The 23,380-nt window shown below is 56.8% G+C and overlaps 2 protein-coding genes and 1 pseudogene across 2 annotated transcripts in view; 1 reads left to right on the top strand and 2 right to left on the bottom strand.

Annotated features, from left to right (window-relative positions):
* CCDC64 (coiled-coil domain containing 64) overlaps positions 1 to 6,240 on the top strand; it is a 64,398-nt gene extending 58,158 nt beyond the window's left edge. Inside the window, exons 9-12 of the mRNA XM_012730985.1 lie at positions 1,277 to 1,407; positions 3,444 to 3,564; positions 4,329 to 4,437; positions 6,198 to 6,240. Coding sequence (XP_012586439.1) covers positions 1,277 to 1,407; positions 3,444 to 3,564; positions 4,329 to 4,379 — 303 coding nt within the window. The 3' untranslated portion in view covers positions 4,380 to 4,437; positions 6,198 to 6,240. The remainder of the gene's footprint in view (positions 1 to 1,276; positions 1,408 to 3,443; positions 3,565 to 4,328; positions 4,438 to 6,197) is intronic.
* A 2,425-nt stretch (positions 6,241 to 8,665) lies between these two features.
* On the bottom strand, positions 8,666 to 10,186 carry LOC105854202 (annotated as a pseudogene).
* The window catches only part of RAB35 (RAB35, member RAS oncogene family), a 23,144-nt gene continuing 8,429 nt past the window's right edge, over positions 8,666 to 23,380 (bottom strand). The window contains exons 2-7 of the mRNA XM_012730838.1: positions 18,495 to 18,545; positions 16,219 to 16,326; positions 15,586 to 15,709; positions 11,567 to 11,691; positions 11,360 to 11,484; positions 8,666 to 10,315 (exon numbers count right to left, since the gene is read on the bottom strand). Coding sequence (XP_012586292.1) covers positions 10,187 to 10,315; positions 11,360 to 11,484; positions 11,567 to 11,691; positions 15,586 to 15,709; positions 16,219 to 16,326; positions 18,495 to 18,545 — 662 coding nt within the window. The 3' untranslated portion in view covers positions 8,666 to 10,186. The remainder of the gene's footprint in view (positions 10,316 to 11,359; positions 11,485 to 11,566; positions 11,692 to 15,585; positions 15,710 to 16,218; positions 16,327 to 18,494; positions 18,546 to 23,380) is intronic.

Here is a 23,380-nt window from a genome sequence, read left to right as displayed (position 1 = left end):
CTCACCGCTGCCACCCCAGCGGCTGGTGACTCTGTCTCTCAACCCAAGAACTCAAGGGTGTCCCCGGGGAAGCTTGATCGACAGCCTCAGTCCCGGGCCTTTGTGCCATTTCATTCCTTCTGGAGGGTGTTTAGGCCTGGAAGAGCAGAGGAGTATACTGAAAGGTGACATCTGTCTCTGTGGGAGGGACAGGCCTCTGTGGGTGGATCCTCCCCTGGAAGATGTCCAAGTACACGTGATATTTAGCAAGTGGGCAGAGTCAGGAGTCTGACTCAGGTCTGACCCTTCACCGGTGAGAAGGGCTCTCGCCCTTCCATCCCTTCAGCCAATAGTTACTGAAAGCTTTGCCATGCAGAGTTTCTGGTTGCAAACAACAGAAGTTTGCTCTGCTTAACTTAAACAAAAAGAGAGTGTGTTAGAATTAAATTTGGTAGCTTACAGAAGCAACAGGAAGGCCAGAGAACCAAACTGTGAGACAGGAAGGAGTTGTGGGAAGTGGGGGAGCAGACAGCCGGAGGGGCGTTTCCAGGTTGGGTGACGGGCAAGTCCAGGTCACGTGCCCATGTGCCTGGGAAGGGAGCCGCCCCTGCCCCTCTGGCTTCCCCAGTGGGAGGGCCTGTCCTGTCCAGCACTCACACTGGCTAGTTATGCCCCAATCAGGGCAGGATTTTGGATGGCTGCCCAGGAAATGCCAGCTAGCCTCTGCTCAGCTTTCGGGGTGGAGCACCGCAGGCCATCGGGCAGTGGCAGCAGATGGCAAGGACAGATGTGCTGCCACTCAGGTCGGCGGCACTCTGCAGGGGAAACACTTCCCCACCAAGTGATGACCCCTGAGGGGCCTGGTGCCATTCACTGATGCCAGGGCCACCGTAGAGGGCAGATTGGCAGTGCAGACACCGTGGGGAACAGAATGAGGATGGAGGACAGGCTGCCCCATAGGCTGGCAGAGGTGGGACGCAGCCCAGAGGAGGCCGCTGGCACCCTGGGGGTGGCAGCCTTCCATGCAGGTGGACGATGACCGGAAACAGACCTGTGGCTCCACACCCAGTGCGCGTCAGAAGCCTGGCGCGTGACCAGTGCAGGCAGCCTTGAGGCGGAGGGCACGAGTGGTGTGCTGCCCCTGGTGACCCCAGTGGAACCCCGGCCCTTTACCACCATTTGCTTTACAGAGATGTGGCGCCCCGGGGAGGGGAGTGGGCAGCGGGAGGCCTGGGGCTTTCTTCCCCGCTGGACGGACAGCGGCAGTGGTGTTAGCCCTTCTCTGGCCTCCTGGCAGGTGACTCTGCTGAGCGTGGAGATGACTGCACTGAAGGAGGAGAGAGACCGACTCAGAGTGACATCTGAGGACAAGGAACCAAAGGAGCAACTTCAGAAGGCCATCAGGGACCGGGACGAAGCCATCGCAAAGTGAGGCCTATTCCTTACAGGGGCACCTACCTCTGCTGTGGGGCGACAGTGAAGGTCACCCGTCCCGGGAACCTGAGGATGGGACGTGCACCCCTGTTGCCGAGGCTGAGCGTGTCTGGGTTCTCCTCAGCCTGGATGTCTGGGCCTACAGCTACTTGGAGAAATCCCCACCCGGCGAGTTTAATGTATAGTCAGAGGGGAGAGTGCCCCGGACCAAACGTCCCTCTTCACTACGCCCAGACGGGAAAGCCTTTTTATTCTATGCAGTGGCTGATTCAGAAAAGTAGCCAGTTTACCCCCAGGAGCAGCAGGCCCTCACTAAAAACGAGGCTGGAGCTAGCAGTCTGCCTTGCCTGAACGACAGGGGGTCTGTTAGTACTGGTTTCATTTAAATAAGGAAATCTTCTAGCCCTCTGGAATATTCCTTTTTAAAACTGAATTTGACCAGCGGCCTCTGCAGCTTTGCTTTCCAGGTTTGGGGTTTTGGGATTTTTATTAAAATATATTTTTTTCTTACATGATTGTAGTCCCCATAGTCCGGTGGCAGAGCTCTGATGACTACAGCCATCGAAGAAAGAGGCGGTGTCCCGGGTTTCTGAAGAGTGGCACGAGCCACTGTCGCAGGGTGCAGTTCCTCCGCCCAGGGAAGGCCGGACCGCGGCACCCGCCGGCTCCCGCCTCCCGGCTGCGGTGGCGCCACCTGCCGGGCGTTCAGCGTGTGCTCTGAATTTCCGAGCTTGGGGGCGGGGGGAAGGGGTGGAAACGGGCGTCCCTGGCAACGGACGCTGCGCTAGGGTTTTCGCTGCTCGCCGCCAACCAGCGGCAGCAACGGCAACTGGCCTCGGCGACACCGATGCTCATTGGACAGACGTCCGTCCCGCAGCCTCGGAGAGGTGGGCGGGGGAGCTGAGGCCAGGCGCTGGGCCTTTGGTTTCTCAAGGGAGGACAGTAGGGGAGCTGGAAGCCGCCCCTGGAAGGGTGTCAGGGACCGACTGGCTGAGGACGGAGGAAGTGCTGGTCGGTGCTTTGCAAATGGGACCCGACTTCACCATCCAGCTGCCTTTAGCTGGTGCAGTCCCAAGACCCAACGGGGTCCTCACTGTCCTTGGGCGGACATTGGTTGCTGGCCCTGTGCAGGAAGGACACTTGTTAATTCTGTGCTTCTGAATACAAAGGGGGAGGTAGGCGGGGGACAGGAGCTAGATGGTGCCCTTTTGGGGAGCTAGTGCTGCCCGAGCCGATGGTGCCCTGCACTTTTGACTCCCACTCCCCTGCCCCCACCGATATTTTTTCTTTTGCATTAAAAGCTGTGATTTAGGACTGGTAGGGAAGGCCAACAAAGTAACATGTGAACATCAAAATGTGAAAATACGAAACACAGATGTGTGGCAGCTTCGGTGCTGGTAGGTGGCAGGACTTCCTGTGTATGCCCTTCAGATGCGCACGGGTGCAGTGCCTCTCACCAAGGCATCTCCCATCAGACCTTGTCCGCACGGCTCTTCACTCCGAGACACCAGACGTGCGGCCCAGGCTGCGGCACGGCAGCCACTTTTCACCATGGAACTTACCAGCAGCCCCGCCCTTGTGGGCTGCTGTGATCAGCGGAGTCCCGGCGACCTCCGCTGGTGGCTGGCTTTCACACACCCCTGCAGGGTGGGGGGCTGCTGGTGTGAAGGGGAGGATGCCTTCCTGGGGCACTGGCCTTTTGGGGGATGGCAAGCAGTCCTGGTGCCAGGCGAGATCTTTGCTCTCCTCCGGGTCCATCCTCTGAGTGCCATCCTTCAAATCACTGCAGCCTCCTGCACCTGTGAGATGGGTGACACATACACCCCTCACTACAGCCGGTCACAGTCGTCGGGAAGCATCAGTGACAGCGTGTTGCCAGTTCTCCAGCCCTGTGGGGGGGGTGGGGAGTGTCCTACCTAGTCACTGCTGCAGCAGTTAGCTGTCAGTTTGGGGGCAAAGCCTGTTTCCTCATCCCTAGATCGCAGGTGCCCAGGTAAGGAACCAGGTGGCTCTGGCTTGTGTGTTCGCAGGAAGAACGCCATGGAGCTTGAACTCGCCAAGTGCAAGATGGACATGATGTCTCTGAACAGCCAGCTGCTGGATGCCATTCAGCAGAAACTGAGCCTCTCACAGCAGCTTGAGGCTTGGCAGGTAAACGAGCGCCCTGAGACCCAGAGCGGTGAAAAACCAGGTCCAGGAGGAGTCTCGGAGCCACACAGAATGGAAGGAATTTGTTAGTGGAGGGGCCCATGTGCCTGGGATAGCCGTAACCCCCAAGTCTTCACCTGGCGAAGTAAGAGCTGCCCCCCCGCCCCCGGGGGAGATAGCCTGAGGGTGCCCTCAGTGCTCCAACCTCCTGGCTGGCTGGGGCCATGGTGACCTCCAGGATTGGAACAGGAGCCTCTTTTGGCCGGTCATCTTGGCTTTGCTCAAATTATCTAAAGAAACAGCTGTTAACAGAGGGCCGAGGAGCCCTCTGACTGAGAACCCTGGGCTTGCTGGCTCAGAGGCAGCTTCCTTCTCCCAGAGCACCCTCTGGTGCGCCCCTGGGGAAAGCCAGCCAGTGTGTCCATCTCCAGGGCACGGGAGTCAGTCAGCCAGCGTGGCTCCCCACCGGCCAGGGCTAGACCCGCTGCTTGGTGAGGGTAGGGCCGTGCGTTATCAGGATACAGGTGTGACCCTTAAGGTCTCCACCCGAGAAATCCTCGGAAATGAGTCACCTGTGGCTTTATGCGGCGCACCTGCCCTGCGCAGGCCGGCCGTGGCGCACCCTCGGGGCCCTGCCGGCTGGCCGCAGGAGCACCGCCCCCCCCACACACACACCTGGGCCAGGCCCCTGGGCCTCCTGCCCCGCGGCCGGCTGGTGCTTCCCTGGCTTACCGCCCCTGTTCTTCTCTCTTCTCTCCTGGCTACAGTTTGCTTCCTCAGGGCTTTTTACTATCTGGCTCCTTTGGTTTCTGATCTAGTGGCCTTTCTCAGTTCCCGTATCAACAGCTTTAGTTGTACACCCCTCCTGCCTTTGAGGTGAGACCGCGCCCTCATCCCACCCCCCCTCCCTGCTGCCATCGCAGTCCGCCCGCCCCGTGGCCGCCGTGTTCTGTGTGCCGGCCCCGGCCTCATCCAGCGCTCCGTGCCCTGCACCCTGCCTGACCGCGCCTCTCCTCCATCACAGTCATGTCAGTGAGCTTGGCAGCGCGTGGCCCAGGGCTAACCACTGACCCCCGGGCTCCTGGGCGGCCACCTCGTGAGCGGGCTGGTAACGCAGGCGTGGAGTGAGGAGTGGTGTGTGCGTGTCTGACGAGTCCGTGGGGTGCTTCCCAGCAGGAGCAGTGTGCGGTGCGTCCAACTGTGGCATCTTTTTTTTTTCTCTTGAGAGGGATTCCTTCCAGAGGACCCTTGGCTATGTCTAATGTCACATCAACCCCACCGATTTACTGCGCACGTGCCTGCGTGCAGGGCCCTGTGCTGGGGCCGCGGGAGCGGGGACCTACTGGGTCTTTTGTGGTGAGACGCCAGGAGGAATCGAGTAAGAAAAAAGCGAGGCAGTGGAGGAAGGCAGGTGGGCGGGCCAAGGGCGAGGGAGGGAGCCCTGGCGTGACGTGACGTGGGCAGCAGAGCCCGTTATCGCATCAGAATCTACAAAGACCTTCGGGTGACGCCCACTGGAGACAGCGAGGGGGGCAGTGGAGTAGGTGACAGACAGGCTGGTCTGGGAGGGCCCGGCCAGCCCCACTTCCTGCCCTCATCCGGAGGCTGTGCGGGGCTGCAGAGCTCTCTGCTGGCCGCAGAGGCCGTCGCCCCAAACACAGGCCTCACGTCCTGTGCTTGGACCCCAGCCGCCGACCACTCGGCTTAGCCCAAGGCTCAGCGTCTTCACCAAGACATGCAGGGCCCTTGTGTGCAGGCAGAGGGCCAGGGGGACGCTGGCTGTGTTCTTCACGCTGATGTCACCGAGGCTGGCTGCTGCATCGCAAAACCACGTTTGCCGTCGTGGCAGCGGCCTCTGTCGTCTTCCCAGGGGGCTGGCTCACAGCAGACGGCAGTGGGACTGCTCTGTGCGCCCTCCGGAGTGGGAGCTGCTGTTGTATATCGGGGGTGGGCTGGCGCACATGTTCTTGGCAACGTGGACAAGGTGGAGGAGGAAGGCTCCCGCCCCAGTGAGGAAAGGGGCCTAAATTGGAGCTGGCAGTGCCTGCTGGTGGGCACCTCGCCGGCGGGGCTGAAGCGTGTGGTTGATGGGCCAGGGCACCACCCAGGAGGCTTTGTCCTTAGGGTGTGGGGCCGGGGGACGACTCCCCGTGGTGCTTGGGTGTGAGCAGCTTAGGCTGGTGCTAATTGGAAGAGGGGGCAGGGCAGACGAAGCCCCCTGGAGCCAGGCTTTGGGCTCGAGAATGGACATCTGAAGTTGTCCTCGGGCCTGCAGGGATGTGGGGGCGCAGAGACACCTACCCACCCCCAGGCCCGGGCAGAGGCGGCTGAGTGCTGGTGTGGGCTGGAGGCCGGGAAGGAGACAGGGCGCATTAGCCACTGCAGGTCTCGGTCTGCGGGGTGTGCACCGGGGCAGCCTCGGGGTTGGTGCAGGGAGCACTAGTGGGAAGTGGCCAGTGGCCGCGGGCACCCTGTGTCTGGCATCGCCGCTTTCTCAGTCGTGTGCAGCCTTGGTTGCAGCCGCTCACTCATCCCATCCCATCCCTCATGCTCATCTCATGTCCTGACACCCGTCACCTCCTGCCGCCCGCACCTGGCCGGGAACCCCGCTCAGCCTCCCCACTCTGCCCCTGCAGGATGACATGCACAGGGTCATTGACCGGCAGCTGATGGACACGCACCTGAAGGAACGGAGCCGGCCTGCTGCTGCCTTCGCCAGGGCCCACGGCCCAGGGCGCGGGGACGAGCCTGGCACCACAGAAGGCAAACGGCTCTTCTCATTCTTCAGGAAAATTTGAGTTGGAAGGAGTCAGGCTACTGGGGATGGGTGAACTGGAGGTGGCTGGAAAGAGGTGCAGACCAGGGCCCAGTAGTGCACTGTCCACCTACCAGGGCTTAGCAGCTGCACTGCCCAGTAGCTGCCCTTGACAAGACGGCAGAGCCCTGTCCTTGCCGCCAGCCAGGACCAGCCTGGGCTCGCGCAGAGTCTGCTGTTGCTGAGCAGCCCCCAGAGCAGCCCCTGGTCTGGCTCTGCTGCTCACAGCCTGCCGTCCACCCCTCGGTGGCTCCAGCTCCCAGCTCTAGGCACCGCTGCCCTCCTGCTTTGGAATATGGGCAACAGAAGAAATGGAAGCCCTTCTCTGCATGCCTCAGGAGGCCACCTCTGCCCCAGCTGGCACGCGCCTCGGGGTTCAGTCCTGAGGGCTCCAGGCCCAGACCTGGGCCTCCTTCCTTTCCCCTGGCCCCTGCCCAGGGACTAAAGGGAGGGGCAGCCCCTCCCCCACATGCATGCTCTTCTGCCAGGAGCGCCTCTGGGGGCCTCGGCCCGCCAGCGAGGGTTCCCTCACACTCAGCAGCAGTGGTCTCTGCCTGGCTTGGGCTGAAGCCACCCCATGCCAGGGAGGAAGGGCCCCACCTCGGCCACCACCGCTCTCCTTCCCAGCCTCATCCAGAACAGTGTGGCCACACCACCACCACGCGGGGCGGCTCACACGCCCTTGCCCCCACTGGGGCCTGGGGTGGGGGGGTCTCAGCCTCCCGTCTCCCTGTCCCCTTCCTGTTACAAGTGCTTGGCTCGGCCAAGCACATCCAGGCCCCAGAGGGGCCCGGTTAGCCACCTCACCTCCACCTCAAGGGCAGGGTTAGCACCACGAGGTGGATGCTTCCAGATGCTGCCCACAAGGCCTGCAGAAGGGCGAGTCCTGCACCTGCCGCCTCTGCTCCTCCTCAGCAGCCACGCCACCTTCTCTGCTGAGGCCCTGGGCTGAGTCAGCCTGCAAGCTGCTTTGGACGGTTTCGTCTCCCGCCCTGCACGGGAAAAGCACAGCAGGGACGAGTGGAAAGAATGCACCTATAGACATGTACATACCACAGTGCTGTAATTTTGTATGTAGCAACCATGTAAATACATGTATGGATTTTATAATATACATATTATGTATAAATCTATAAAGGCATATTTTTAGAAAAACAGCGCACCACTGCTTCTTTTGAAAATAGTCTGAATAAGAATAAAAAGAATTTCTAGAGCCTCCCGCCTGTTACTGGGTACCTGGAGCGCGGGGTCAGATGCAGCTTCTATTTCAGGACGCCGCGGGCTGGCGGCGCTTTCAGCCGGGAAGGGCACCTGGGGGTGGGGGGCAGGACAGCTGCGCGGGAGCAGTGGCCACCGGCGTGGCCTGCAGGCCCAGGCTCCCCGCCAGAGCTGCCTCCCGGCCTCCAGCGAACCCTACCACTTGGCAGACGCTCCCACCAGCAAGCCGGCGCCGCAGCCCTCCCGCCTGCGGGGCTAAGCCCGCTGCTCCCCGGCATCAGCCGTCGCCCTCCCAGCCGGCACGTCACACCGAGGAGCCGCTCAGCCTGGACCAGACTGTAGTGGAGAAAAGTGGACGTGGCCTCTGAAAGTGTCCCTCGGCAGCCGTGCAGGACTCAGACCAGAACAAGAACTGGACAACAGGGGCGGGAAGAAGCCCCCGCCGCACAGAGCACAGCTGGTGAGGAAACAGACCCTGGCAAAAATTTGGCACTTGATCCTTTATTTTTAGTATTTTTTTAAAAAGCATAATTAGAAACTTTCAATACAGAAATAATCCTAGCAAACCATTTAAAAGTTTTGTTGTTCGACAGGAATTTCAGATCAGGTTCACCAGACCGTCCGTCCAGCTCTGGTCCCCTTCCCCCACCCTCCCCTTTCATGCGTGTGACACTCAGCGGGACAGGCACCCTGTGGTCACCAAAATCACCCCATCAACCACCTGGGTCTGGACGTCCAGTGTCCAGAAGCCTGGTGGCCTCTAGGCTGGACGAAGCTTCAGGACCCCCCCACACCCCCCCTTTATTGCTTGAATTGCAAGCACTGCCACACTGGCCTCGCCTGAATGAGCAGAGCCAAGTACACTGCCCACCCCAGACTCCCATCTCTGCCCACCCCCCCGAGGGCCCCAAGATCAGGCAGGACAGTCCTGTGGGCAGAGAACATGCCTCCACCCCTCGGGCTGGCCCTGCAGCCTCCGCCACGGGCTCCCCCACCCGTCCTGCAACTCAAGGGGAAGGCCTGTCATACAGAACCTCAGGCTTGGGCAGTTTAGGGACGTGGAAAGACAGGTCAGAAGAAACCCCCAGCTTTTTTATTGATTAAAAACCCATCGACAGTGTTAACATGGAAAATCTGCAGTGTGATCTGTGACGTGATTGTCCAATCAGAAAAGGGTCTGGGCATCGCTGTCTGGAAATTTTACCTAGGAAAAGACATCTCATAAAACACATCATGATGTTGAAATAAATTATTCCCAGGTTACGTGATCCTTCTAGGGAAAAGGTGAACGAAGTGTCCCGAGGGGGACAGTAATCAAGTGCAGATGTTCCTGGTTTTCCTTCCAGGGGACAAAGCTGCCACCCCGCCCTGGCGGCTGTTCCTCCACCTGCTAAGAAGTCCTCGCGCTACCAGTGTACTCAGCCAGTTCCAGGCTGCCTGCCCTCAGGCTCGGCGGCATTGCCCCCAGGGCCCAGCAGCCTGTCGGGGCCATTCAGGAGACCCATGAGCTCACTGGGCGCCCCAGGCTGACCCCAGCAGGGAAGCCCCTCCCCTTCCCCACCAAGAAATGGCCGGAGCAGAGCTGCTCTGTTGGGAGCCCAGCGCAGCCCACAGCGGCAGGAAGTCACTCTTCCTAAAAACACTGGACAAGTAAGTTGTCGGGAGGCCCAGCTTAGCTGCGGTGCCAGCCAGACCTCAGGAATTGACAGTGTGAGGAGCTTAATCCATTTGGCTTCATTTTCTTTTATCTGGTAAAATAATGCACCTAAGCCCCCCATAAGACTTGTCCCTGCACAGACACACCCTACCTTCCTGCTGGAACCAAAACAGGCTGGTGTATGTTAGACACCACGGCCCCCCTGGGTCTGTAGCTTAGAGGCATCTAGAAGTCAGGACAAGAAACCTATTGGCCAAAGGGCAGGAGTGACTCCCTCTGCAGAACCAGAGGGTTGGGCCTCGCATGGGAAGCCCCAGGCTGCTCTCAAAGCTGCCAGAATGGCTGTGGGGCAGGAGATGAGAGAAGGGACTTGGGCTTGGAACAGAGACCCCATAGGCTGTAGAGTTGTGAGACCCTGCGTGCCAGAGACAGTCGACTGCCTGGAAGAGAGCACACGTAACACGGAGCCCACTGCACCAGCCCAGGTTGGCCAAAGATGTGGCCAGAATGCCAGCCTGCCTCTCAGGACGCCGCAGCGGTGAGATGGGGGGGGGGGCAGAGCGGGTGGGGTGAGGATCTGTCGCAGCAGGCTGGCATTACGGAGGCAAAAGCCAGAGCAGGATGAGGGTGATGTGGCTGGTTAAAGCAATATACATTATGTACAGACTCGGGTTAATCAGTCCGCTCGGCTGGCAGCATCCTCGCCGGGCCCAGGTGCCTTGGCCGGGGGCAGGGGCACCAGAAGGGAAGGGCACGCTGTCCGACACCTTCTTGGCACTCAGGGGAGGGGAGGAGTGCCGATGGCGCCTCCCAGTACAAAAAACGTGGAGAGAATTCTTTAAATAACGGCACAAAACTGAGACTGTCCCCCAGGAGCCCCACGGCCTGAGGCCGGAGTGGCGCAGCGCAGTCTCTGAGGTGGGCGGGCTGGGGTATTAGCAGCAGCGTTTCTTTCGTTTACTGTTCTTCGTGAGCTTCACCACATCGTTCTGTTGCTGCTGCTGCTGTTTCGCTAAGTTGTCTTTCTTTGCTCGAAGGACCAGCTCTGTGATGCAGTTGAACATCTGTGAGGACGAAAGAGGCAGGATGACCCGAGACCTTTCGAGGTGGTCCCGTCAGGGCTGTGCTACCTCTGCTGGCCAGCCCAGCCACCGCCCTCCTCCCTGGCTCTGGCTTTCCATTTCTACCACATGAATTTTTTGGTACCTATGTCTGCCAACCCTTTGTAGAAGGTGGTTATTTTGTCCAGAATTCAAAAAGGAGTATCAGAGCCCCGTAAGTTGTGTCAGGGAAGTCATCCTCTCAGGGATTTTTCAAGTCTTTGTTTTTAGAGAGAAGGACCCTCTTCCTTCAGCTGGACTCTTCTGATGTGTTAGATGAAGGCACCTCTGCTCTGGTGAACAGCTGGAGGAATCCATGGCCTACCCAGGACCCGTTCCAAGACTGCCCCCCACACCCCTGCCAGAAGGTCCTCATGCTGCCAAGATTAGCAGAACTCCGCCTCCAGACTCACATGCCCTCCATACAACCAGGAAAGCAGCGGCAGTGATGCAGCAATGGGCACAGAGAAGCCAAGGCAACATCGACCGGACCCAGCGCCCCGCCACTGTGCACTCTGCCTGGCAGGCCATGAGGATGCGAACTTCCCCGGGTGGGATGCCACGCACCGGGAGCCGACTCTCTCAAGGCCGTGGTGGGGCCAGCATGGAGCAAAGGTCTTGCTTTCTTCCCCACAGAGTCACAACTGCTCTCCAGCAAAAGGGAGGGGCTACAGGCTGGGCAGGAAGAAATGACAGCTGTTGGGACCAGGGACAGAGGCAGGCAGAAGCCATGCCTGGCGGTTGTGGGCAGATCTAAGATGGAACCTCAGTTCCTCCACTTGGGACATGTGAACCGTTCACCTTGGGAGACTGCTCAGCTATGCGCTCAGACTTCTAGGGGCCCAACACAGCTGCTGGCACCCCGCTGGCACCCCACAGGCACCCCACAGATGGTGGCTATAGCGCCACTCCCTGTTGGTGCCTGGAAGCCCTGCATGGGCTGGCAGAGGAGAGGTGGCTGTGGCATTGGCATGGGCAGAGCCCTTCCCACTCCCCCCCAGGCCTCACCTCTTCCACATTGACATTCTCCTTGGCACTGGTCTCAAACAACTGGATCCCCATCTGCCCAGCAAACTTGTAGGCGTCTTCTGTCTCCACCACCTTCCGCTCAGGGTCATCGTTCTTATTCCCCACTTTAAGGCAAAGCAAAGTCAGCAGGGTCTGGCGCACCCCTGCACCCTCCCTCCTGCTGCCCGCCATTGGCTCCCGCCTCACCTAATATTCGGCACACGTCATCACAGTTCTGGTTGATTTCGTGAAGCCACCGCTTGACGTTGACAAAAGACTCCGCACTGGTGACGTCATAAACAACGATGACCCCGTGGGTCCCCCGATAATACCTGTAGGGCCGGGACCAGCATCAGAACCTCTGTCTGAACAAGAACAGCCCCTTCTCTAGGACCTGCCGGCCCACATCAGGTCCACAGCCGGGGAGATGCTGACAGGGCCAGCGCCTTCCCTCATGGCCCAGAGTCCACGCTCTGGCCTTGCTGCAGGGGCCTGAACTGCAGCTCCGTGCAGAGAAGGCTGCCTGGCAGCTCCGCTTTTCACACACGTGTCCAGGGCACCAGAAAGGAAGGTTGCGTACCCCTAAAGTGGCCAACCAGGCTGCTCAGTCGGCCACTACCTTGCAACTTCAAAGAGTGGTTTTATTTTTAAAATTCAGGCCATTTTTGAATTGAACATCATATTGGCATTGTCCTTGTTTTAACAATCAAAATGTTTTTCTCTCCTCAAATCTCAGTGAAATGCCATCCCCAGAAGACAAGCCAGCGGTGAGTCCTCCGCAGCTCTCTTACTCCCTCGGCTGCAGGTGGACACCTCCCTGCCTGCATTCAGGGGATCATGGGAACTGAGGGGCACTCAGGCACAGCTAGGAAGAGGGCACCCCAGATACTCCCACATTCACACACACTCCCAGCCCTGAAGTCAGCCAGAAGGTCTGGGAGGCGGAAAGATGTGAACATTCCTCTCCAGACACCGGGTGCCCTTGTGTTCTGGGGCTGAGGACAGGTGGAGGCCTTTGGGGAGGACAGAGCCTCAGCCATCCCTGAGAGCATCACGGACCCAGAGCCGGGCGACAGCCCCGTCCCGACACTGCTCCCAGGGGCTTCAGAACCAGGAGGGTGAGAATCACTGCCCGCGAGAGGCCAATTCCTAAGTGGACAGGCCGAGCCCCCCAGCCCTGGCCTCCAGCCCACAGGAGAGCAGCTCCTCTGCACAAAGTGTGGGTTGTCGTGAGGAAGGCGCCAGTTAGGCTGCTGTGTCCTCTGTGAGCCCACCAGCTCGCTTCACATTCGAGGCCCAATCCCCTGGTGGACTGTGGGATGCTGGGAAGCATATAGCATTCACCTCACCACACTTCAATTTCCTCAGCTATAAACCAGGGGTACCAGTACTTAACTGCTGGGGCAGTTGTGAGGGGATGATACGGTTACCGCGAGCACATGAGTACTAGGCAGTCCAGAGCAGTTGCTCACTATTAATATTCTTTCAGTGCAACGAGGCTGATGCAGAAGGAAAAAGGGCTTCGAGCAGGAGTCAGGTCTGACTTCCTCCCTGCCCAGCATCCGCCCCTCACCCCGAGGTCTGGCTGCATTTTGCCTCGCGCCATGCAGACCTCTTAACAATCAAGACATCTAAGGCACCAGGCCCTCGGGACCAGCTTGGCCCTGCCCTGCCTTCCAGCAGTTGCTGCTGGAAGGGCAGGTCATCTTCCAGGTTGGCCTGGGGGACCCTCCTGAGCAGGTGCAGTGGGAACCACAGACTACCCCCTGCTCACGAACAAGTGCAAGCAGTGCCCTGCTTCCAGACTCCCCTTGCTGAAAACTGCTGAGGATGCAACCAAAGGCCCACGGCCAGGGCCCCAGCACAGAGCCCTGTGCTCCCTGGGAACGCCCCCTTCTCTGCCCGGAGAGGACACTGCTCGAGATAAGTTGAGGGTGCAGAGCTGTGTGAGCCTCCACTCACTGCAGCTGCTCCACGTCGGGCAAGGCGACAAGCACGTGTGTCCACTATCCCCCTCTGCGACAGGGTCGCCATCCCAGCATGGACCTGCCTGAGGTCACCTGGCCAAGAGTCCCAGGTGCAGTGCCAGGTATCCAAGGGGCTTCTCTTCACCCCTCGCTTCCCTCCTCCCCCAGAAATACACCTCAGGGCCAGCCGAGCCCAGCTGGGGTGAGTGAAGCAAGGCTCATGCCCATCAGGCTAACAGGAAGAGAAACAGCTTAGTTTCTCTGAGTACTCTGAAGCAAGAAAGGCCACCCTACTGCACCTTGACTTCCCAAGACTCCCTCTTTGCCAGTTACCATCACCAGCAGTAGTCAAGGACCCCAAGAGGGAGCTAGCCTCAGCCTCCCCAAATAAGCAGGCAGCATGGCCAATGCCAGCCCGCAGCGCCACCCCTTCTCAAGCACCTGGGAACACACACACTGCCCGAAGGCAGGTGTGTAATCCCAGTCTCCCCAAAGAGCAAAGGAGGCATTTCACCCTCTTCCCACCCCGTCCTACAAGGAACGGACTTCGGGGTGACAGGGGAGGACTGAGGCTCCTCTGCTGAAAGGGCTAGCACCCAGAAATGCCAGCATTTCTAGTAGTCACAGGTCTGAAATCCCTGACTGGTTTTAACTGACACAGGAGGCACGAGAGCACCTGCCATCTGCCCTGTCCCCCCTCAGGGGGGCCCCGTGGGGGGCGGTTAGAGGGCCAGCCACGAGCAGGGCCTAGACTGGTTCAGGGCTTGAGCTTCAGTGTCAGACTGAAGTTCAGCTCCCAACCAACCAGCCAAGCAAGCTAGGTCACTTCAGCCTCTCTGGGCACCTCAGTGAAGCTGATCACAGGCTGCTTTTTGGGGGGTTAAGTGACAGCAGTCCTGGCAGAGAGGAAGGCCCTCTGGAGTCAGTGCCTCCAGGCCTCTGACCCCAACCTGAGGCTCTGGCCACCCAAGCTCAACCCTATTACAAGGAGAATCTGATGCCAACTTGCTTAGGGTCTTGCCGACAACTGCTAAGATCCAGGGGCCCAGTATGGCGTCTGCAGGCAGCTAGTCAGCAAGTAGCTGCAGAAAGCCGCTCTGAGCATCTCCCAGGAGGGGAGACTCCCAGAGACCAGCACCACATGCTCGCTGCAGGTCTGACCCAGTGACGAGCCCCTCCCGCCCAGAGCTGCCCCAGCTCCAACCCCTTCACTAGTGTGCCATCTGCCTGCCAGTCCTGTCTCCAGCCTGCCCACCCAGCATTCCCTGCACCACCACGGGGGGAAACATTTCCCCCCTCAAAAGATCCTGAGGGGCCCCAGGATGTACTTCTGAGGTTGGGGGTCAGCCGTGTTTCCAAGCCAAAAGGGCTTGCTGCACCCCTCCACACGGGAACTGCTCCAGGGTCAGGGTACAGGGATGCCCACTAAAGCAGCAATGACTTCAGGCCAGACACTGGCCCCCACACCATGCTGTGGAGCCCAGGTGCTGCACTCTGGGCCACTCGGTGGAAGCAGGACCCTCACCTGAAAAATGGGGCTAACAGGACCAACCACAGAGAGCCTCAGACATACATGAAACCACCCATGGAAAGCCCAAGCGGTGTCTGGCACACAGGACTCAGCAGTAAAAAGAACCCTAAAGAATCCTCTGGGAAGCTGAAGCACAAATTTAGGCAATTTGCCCAAGGTCACACAGTAGAACAGAAATGTACATTCTAAACTCTGCCTTCAAAGTCCTGAGCTTTCCTGGAATCTGTTCCATCAAGAGCCCCTCTGCCAGAGCTCCGGCTGGTTTCCCACCAGTCTGCAGCGGAGAGGAGCTGGCTGCTGCAAGCCTGTTCTCAGTGCAGCCAGCTCTTCCTTCCGGCGCGCCCTCAGGCCTCCGACTAAGAGACTTCACCTCGAAGAAGTCAGGGGTGACAGGAGCCTCACAACTGACTGGAGTAACTGTCACTGACTCAGTCTGAGCACCCCAGCCTGTGGGTGCGGCCAATACCACTGTTATCCCATTCTTCAGACGACCTGACGGCCAAAGTGCAGGATGACAGGATGACAACTACCCACCAGAGCCAGGGAGCCACACCTCGCCCCTCCTCCTCTCACTTTCAAGAAGGGGAAGGACTCATCACCACTCAGTACGATCTCCTGAAAGCCTCAGGGGCCCGCCCCTGAGGACAGTCTACCATCACTGAGTCACTCAGCTGTGTCCAAATGCAGGGAGGAGAGGTCAGCATGGGAGCTGGACGAGCCCAACTCACGTGGAGGTGATGGTGCGGAAGCGCTCCTGCCCGGCCGTGTCCCAGATCTGCAGCTTCACTTTCTCCCCATTGATCTCCACAGTCCGAATCTTGAAATCCACTCCGATTGTGGTGATGTAGCTGCCTGCACACACATGCACATTGATAAGGTCCACGTGTGCCCAGGGCACGGCCCGGGGCTCCCTTCCCCTCACTATCTGTGCCTGGCCTACAGGATGCCAACCCAGACAAGACAGACAGGGTCCCCACCCTGGTGAAGCCCACAGTCAAAGTGAGGACAACAAACAGAACACAATGAAGCAAAATGACAAAGACCATGCGGAGAGGAGAAGCCAGCAAAGGAAATGAAACAGGTGCATGGCTGGGGGACGGGCAGGCTCCTTGGCTAGGGGCTGGCCACTGGGCTGTGGCCTGAGTATGCTGCGAGAGGCACTCTGCGTTTCTCTTTTCTACACTGTCTATTCCAAGAAATTTAAATGACCCACAAAACTAACACGCAAACAAGCCACGACCTGCAGTGTGAAGACACTGCTCCAGGCAGAAAAGACAGCAGCAAGAGATGGCAATAGCGTGTACAGGGTCATGTGGGGTCAAGCATGCCACGGAAGCAGGCAGAGGGGGCAGAGGCCAGACCTCCGGGCCTTTGCACCAGTGTCGCGAGCTTGGACTCTCTCATGTGTGACAGGCACAATGGGTTTCTATCAGGGCCGTGAGCTACGGTGTAAATCACTTCTTGGGCATCTGTGTAAAAGATGGAGTTGAGAATTTGGTGTACAGTCAGCCCAGGCTTGCAAAGTCTGGACTTGGTAACCCGTCCTCTAACACGGCCCATGGTCTCACTCCACTGGTGCTCACAGCATTCACAATGCTGCAGTCAAGACACAGACACACACACATACACAAGTGTTCGTGTGCAAAGGAAAGGTCAAAGTTCGAGGTAAGGTGGAGCTCGAGGCAGGCTCCCAGGAGGAAGTCACATTTGGGCTTTGGGCGTAGCTTGAAAGAATAGGTTTGATTTCAAAGGTTGAACTGGGGCGGAGGAAAGACACCCTGCACAGCGAGAAGTCTGATGCAGAAGCAAAAGAAAATCCAATCAGCAAACCAGACAGCAACTGACACCCTCGAGGACTCCGAGGAGGACACCGAGGAGGACACCAAAGGGGCCCAGCACACGCCCCTGAAGCGAATGAGTGAAAAACAAAAGACCAGACGAATCGTATGAGAAAGCCGACATCAGAAGGTGCACTGAAATAATCACGAAGACAGCATTTTTCAACCAGGCGTGACTCCGTCCCCCAGAGAACAACTGGCAATGTCTGGATACATTTTGGTTGTCGCCTCTAAGCTGGGTGGGGGCGCAGGCACGGGGACATGTCACCCAGTGATGGTCAATGTCCTTCAAAGCACAGGTCAGCCCCACACAACAAAGAACTATAGGGCCCAACATGACCATGAGGCCAAAGTGGAGAAACCCTGATCCAAATTTTGCTCACAAGACAAATGCTGGGTCCGTAAACGGGACAGAGAAGGCGCTGCAGCTGGGGCAGCATGGCAAGGGCTGCTGCCATGCTGCACACGAGGCCCGGTGAACTAAGTCCGTGGGAGTGGAAATGGCGAGGAGGAGAAAGACGGCAAGAGAGGCCGCTGGAGCTGCGAGGGGCCTGGGACGGAAGGAAGAACAGGACTGTGGTGCCGCATAAGAAGCCCACTAGTTACCGTGCCGGATAGGAGAGAGCGACGACAAGCCCTCCGCTGGTGTTACTGGGCCCCAGCACTGTGGCTTTCAGAAGGGGCGATCCTCACAGTAACCCCCTGTGGGAGGGAGGGCGGCCAGTCCACTTACAGATGAGCGGAGACTTGGTCACACTTACGGCCACCCAGAGAAGACAACTCTTTCCAGCACATACCACTCGAGCTATGGCAGCTTGATAAAGGGACAAACTGCACTTTTCCACCAGAGACAATCACTTCCTAATTAGTTATTTGGTCACTTCCTAATTATAGCTAGCTTTCCACGCATCATAGGAAATTCCCTACAACAGTCACATTTCAGTCTTTAATCTGAGAAGTCTACCTGAGGCCTCCACAATGAACTCAGTGTACCCAACAAACGAAAGCATGTGCCCCTCCCCGGCGATCAGGGAGACGGAGTGACCCGAGACAGCACTTTGGCAACCTGGCTTCGCAAAAATGATGACCGAAACCCAGCACAGACGAAGCTGACAGTGCTTCAGTGGAGTCAGTTCACTTAGCACAACCTCTTGGAAAGAGGAGCTGGCGCGTGCCTGTTCCCATTATAAATGCACATAGACCCCTTGAGCCAGTAACTGCTTCCGCCAAGAATAAACACAATGTATCGCAAGTAAGCAGTACTGCTTAAAACAGGAGGCCCCAGCACTGTTACCAAGAGGCGTGCATCCATGCGGCACAGGGAGCTGCTCAAGCCTTCACCAGAACAGAGAGGTCCTGTATGCCACCTGCAAGGGTGACCTTGATACACCTGTTAGGTTGGCGAAAAAAGTAAGAAGAGACACAGAGGCCCAGAGCTCCCGAGGGGGCAAGTGAAAGGACAACTTTCACTTTCCACTTTATTGATGTCTTCCTGTTTGAAATTTTATATAGGCATGTACTAACTTGTCATCTTGGTTTAACTTCTTTTTTTAATGCTGGGGCACAAAGGGACCCCAGGTGAAAAAATGATGGGCTGGCAAAAGAATTCTTTGACCAAGATAGATTAAGACAGACCGCAGAGACTACTGACTTACGCTCGCGCCTCTGCTTCTCTTTCCCTCATCTGACAATCAAAGTGGGTACATTTCCAACGTTAGACAGAGGCAGGGATGTTCTGGCACCAAGGAGAAGCGTTTCCAAACCAAAACACCCCAGCAGTACCCCAGGGGTACACTCACCTGAGAAAGTGTTGTCTGCAAAACGTAACAGTAAACTGCTCTTGCCCACACCTGCGGGAAATAAAGTAGGAAATGAGAGGGGGCATGGGTGCTCTCCCTCCCACCCAACCCTCACAGAAGATGATACCCAACTCCAAACTGAAGTAGCTCAGAGGACCCCTCTCTCTCTCCAACGCTGGTTTCTTAGCTCCCCAACCAGCCACACACCAAGAGTCTCTTTCCCACTCGATCCCTGACCTTCTTCTCTGTCAGGGTGTAAGACAAGCTACTTCCAAATCCCCTGGGAGAGAGCTGAGACAGGGGCTAGTGCCTGGGGCTGAGGGCCAATCCCAGAGGAAGATACCAGATGACAGAACAAGCAGGTGGAGGTCAACCAAACAGCAGATACCCAAAGGGTGTCTAAAACATGAAGTCTAGAAAACTGCACATTATGTGTGAGCTCATCTGTGTGGTGTGAAAATGAGGAACTGGAGCTGGAAAGTGCTCTGAGATCATCTGAGCAATTTTATAGATGAGAACACCAAGGCCCAGACCTCGAACCAGCATGGTCCCCAGCCGACAGATACACATGGGCAACATCTCCCACGTGCTCAGGCCATTTCACTAAAGGTGAAAGCTTTATGAATCCCAGAAGCTTGGATTCTCTTTATTTCAGCGCACAGTGGCTTCAGCCTACCCGAGTACCTGTCTCGTATTCTGTGCCATCCTCTGCCCTCTCAACCCCAAAAGCCAGCTGGGTCAACTAACCTCAGAAGGTAAAGAACTAGAGCATAGTGTGTGTTGAGCACCTTGACAGACATGCCTACAACCCCAAGTGCATCTCTTAAGATGCAGCCACGGGGCTCCAAGAAGCTCAGTGATTGGCCTAGGGGCCTCCACAGGAAATGGGGAGCTGAGATGTTTGCTCCAGAGATCTGACACTCTTACCACTATATACTGCCTGTGGAATGTCTTGCATCTGTTTCAGGAAGTAAAATAAAAAGACTCAAGGGCCTCTTGCATCTGACTCCTGTTAAATTCCTAATAACAGTGCTATCAAAGCTAGCGGGTGAAGAGATATTAACCCAAGGCCTCAGAAACCCCCCCCAGGGTAATTTCAGATTCTGTGGGGATGAGTGGCGTTCATCAGACACTCATGCCACCCCCATTCCGGTAGTTTCTCTAAAGCTTACTAACTAACCCCAGACATCTTCTCTAGGCGGTCCTCTCTGATGACCTAAGAACTCGTTGCATGGAGTGACTGTCTTACCTTCCCAAGGACAGACTGGGGGTGTGGCTCCAAGCAGCACCCTGCTGCACCCTCATACCTGCCAGTACTCTTGCTCAGAGCCACTTCCTCACTGCTGCCTCTACGGGGCTTCCTGCTGAGCCTAACTCTTGGGCTGGGTCCCTCACCATGCTATACCCAACGCCAACACCCCACAGTCGATGGCTCCTTGCTTCCTCCTGGGACCTTTCTGGGACTGCTTACTCAGCTAAGTTTGTGTCTGGGCCACTAGGCTGTGAGTTCCTGCAGGAAGGAGATCTTGCCTCACTCTGAACACGCACAGATTGTAAGCACTGCACTCAGTAGGCACCAACAAAGCCCGAGTAGTGAATTTGTAGCTTCACACTGGCCAATCTTACTAACGGCTATCTCATACTCTGACTGCAACATCAACACAAGCTAAAGCATTAATTTTGGAATTCGGAGAGGGGCAGCAGAATTCCTTTTATAAATTAAATTTTATCTAAAGCCATTAAGAGGGAGGTGCTTTCTGCATGAAGCAATGAAGCAGCAGCATTTCCTCTGGCCTACCCACTCATTCGCCCAGATTGCCCTGCACAGCTGTCGAAAGACCCCTACAATGACCACATTCCCTGATGCTTTGGGCCTGACACCAGCCGCTGACACTGCACTTCCCCTTAAAAGGAAAAGAAACCCACCTTGACAAGTGCCACCTTCTAACTATCCTTAGAAGCCCCCTCCTTAGGAAAACACTGCTATCATTCACCCCATGTCACCGACCCAAGAGGTGAACTACCTTCAGCACAGCCCATTTCAACAGTGTTCCAGTGGCCATAAAATCCAACCAATCCTGTGCCATCATCTCATCCCCTGCAAGGAGCAGAAGGCCTGTACTCATGCCTCTCAGTAGCCAAAGCCTGTAGGTCACTCTCAGGCATCACTACCCTCCCAGAATCAAGCTCCTCTCTTCCCTAGGCATCTAGGCCTACAAGATGCGCTGGTGTTTAAAAAGCCTCCACAGAGAGTCCCCACCCTCAGCCACTCTTCCCTTCGGCTACAGTTCCCTCCTCTTAGCTTCACTTCAAGACTGAAGACCTTCGACTTTTGAGTCAAGTGTTTTCATTTTAATTCCAGCTCAGCAACTAACTTATCTGTAGTCTCAGATAAGTCACTTCTCTCTGAGCCTCAGTTCACACATCTATGAAAGGCTTGAACTAGATCTTGGATCACTCTGGCCTCCAGGTTCTAGGCATAAGGATGGCTGTCCCAATGGACAGATAAAAGGCTATTACAGAGACCACGTCAGAGGAACATAAGGGCAAGTATAAAACCCTACAAGTATAGAACTCTACAAGCTGCAGAAGTGGAAGGAATGTATTCCAGAAGCATGTACAATGTGGCAGAGTGGGCAGGAGAACTCTAGATTCATGAAGAAAGAAACTAACATTCATTGAGGCCCTACTGTTTGTCAGGCTCCACACCAGCTGCTCACACAGCATCATGTGCATTAATTCACTCCCAGCTTTGCCTCTGACCAGCTGTGCCACTTTAGGCAAGTCAGTCAGCTTCTCTGAGCCTTAGTTGCCTTATTTGACAAACCACACAGTAAGAACAGGTGAGAAGCAGATGACAGAGTATCTGCGAAATCATTTGATAAAGCTTAAGAAGCACCCACATGAGACCCGTTCAGGGACGCTCACGTCAGTCTCCCTGCTCAGTTGCCAAAGCTTAGTTTGCCTCCTATGGCTGCCATCTCCCAGGGTCACAAACCTTGGTTCTGAGGATCAGCTCACTGTCAGGAGAAATCACATTGCAAAGCATCTGTCTCCTTTACACATCAGACTACATTCAGACTAAACCAGAAGCCAGACCACACCTCACTTCTGAGCAAAAAATCAATATACCAGGCAAAAAGGAGAAAGGGGAGAAAGGGGGCCGGCCAACTCTACTCCCCTGATTTACAGAGAAGAGGCAACAAGCTGCACTTTCTTGCTGAGCTTATGCTTTTCATTTTGGGATATCTAAGCGCGGCCCTCCCTAGAAGTCTTACGGAGGGGTGAGCATCCAAGACCATGGTGAGCTGACTTTCACTCCAAACAAAAGATCATCCTGATGCAAGCCCTGAGAACCACGGCCAGAGTTCAGATCCTGTAAAGGCCTAAGGCACAGGAGCTAGCAGAACAGTAGAGACCATCTCTAAGGGCCAGTCTATACACAGCCTGCTGGCTTCCTTGCTTCAAACCGCAACGACTCCATCCTCCACCTTTCTAACTCCTTGCCCAACCACAGCTATTTTTCATCTCCCTAGTTATCCCCTAACTTTCCCCTCACCTTCCATCAATAACCAAGAAAACCTCAGCTATCCTTCCCCAGGTCCAAACCATCAACCACATTCGGATCCAACCCCACCATGCCCCTGAAACCCAGCCACTTCCCTGACCCGGCTCTGACCCTGTCCCCCAGTACTCTGGCATAAGGCCTTTCCACACACTTGCTTTGGTCCCCTCTTTCCTTATGGCCCATACTAACCTCAGATCTGGGCTATAAACCTGGTCTGCTACCAAGCCTGTTTCCCCAACATCACATCACCCCAGGACCTCACCTAATGCTCCCATAAACCTTCTGGGACCTGCCTCCCTGACCTCTTGGTCACCCCATAAACCTGCTTATCTGTCACACTCCAAACACCTCTCAGACCCTCCACCCTTCCCAGAAAGGAACCTATCTTTTCTAAGACACTTCATTCATTCCACAAACACCTGTAAGGCACCTTCTGGATGCCAAGCGCCGCAGGAGGCCCTGGAGATGGAGCAGTGAGCCAGGGAAGGCTCCCAGAGGGTGTTATGGTCATGGGGCTTCTGCAGTGTGGGGGACCCTGCCATCACCCACCCGCGGACAGTGAGAACAAACCCGCCCCCAGCTCTATGCACACAGACTCCGCGCTCGGCCAAGGCGGCCGGCCTGTGCAGCACACCCTATTGTTGGTCCATTGTACAGATGAGGAAACCGAACCGCAGAACCGCGAGGAGACAGACTCATCGCCAGCACACCCAGGGATGTGCCAGGCGCTGTGCCCAAGCGCTCTGCCTTCCAGCATTTAAACCTTGCAGAATCTCCCCATTTTACAGAGGAGGAGCCAGAGGCTTCCAAAGGCCACTGCCAACAGCAAAGCTACAGAGCTCACTAGGGCAGGCGCTAAGAGCGGCTGCAGCTTCATCTCATCATCCTCTCATACCTCCGGAGGCAAGTCCCCAATACTCAGAGGAGGGAACTGAGGCTCGGTAAAGCGAAAGAGCTTGCCAAGGTCACAGGTGAGGAAGCCGGTAGTCCCAGGACTCGAACCCGGGTCTCCCCAACTCCAGAGATCGCGCGACTTGACCAAGGTCACACGTGAGGCAGGGGCAGGCGCCGGGAGTGGACCGGGCGCCTCAGCCCCGAGCCCCGCGCGCCCAGCGCGCGCGGCCCTCGGCTCTGCAGCCCCGCGCCCCGACCTCGCCCTACTGTTTGTCAGGCTCCACACCAGCTGCTCACACAGCATCATGTGCATTAATTCACTCCCAGCCTTGCCTCTGACCAGCTGTGCCACTTTAGGCAAGTCAGTCAGCTTCTCTGAGCCTTAGTTGCCTTATTTGACAAACCACACAGTAAGAACAGGTGA

The sequence above is a fragment of the Condylura cristata genome, unplaced genomic scaffold (genome assembly GCF_000260355.1).
Source record: "Condylura cristata isolate star-nosed mole 26May11 unplaced genomic scaffold, ConCri1.0 scaffold00029, whole genome shotgun sequence".
NCBI classification, from domain to species: Eukaryota; Metazoa; Chordata; class Mammalia; order Eulipotyphla; family Talpidae; genus Condylura; species Condylura cristata.
The sequence above is the reverse complement of the archived record's forward strand: the minus strand, read 5'-3'. Positions and strand labels throughout refer to the sequence as shown.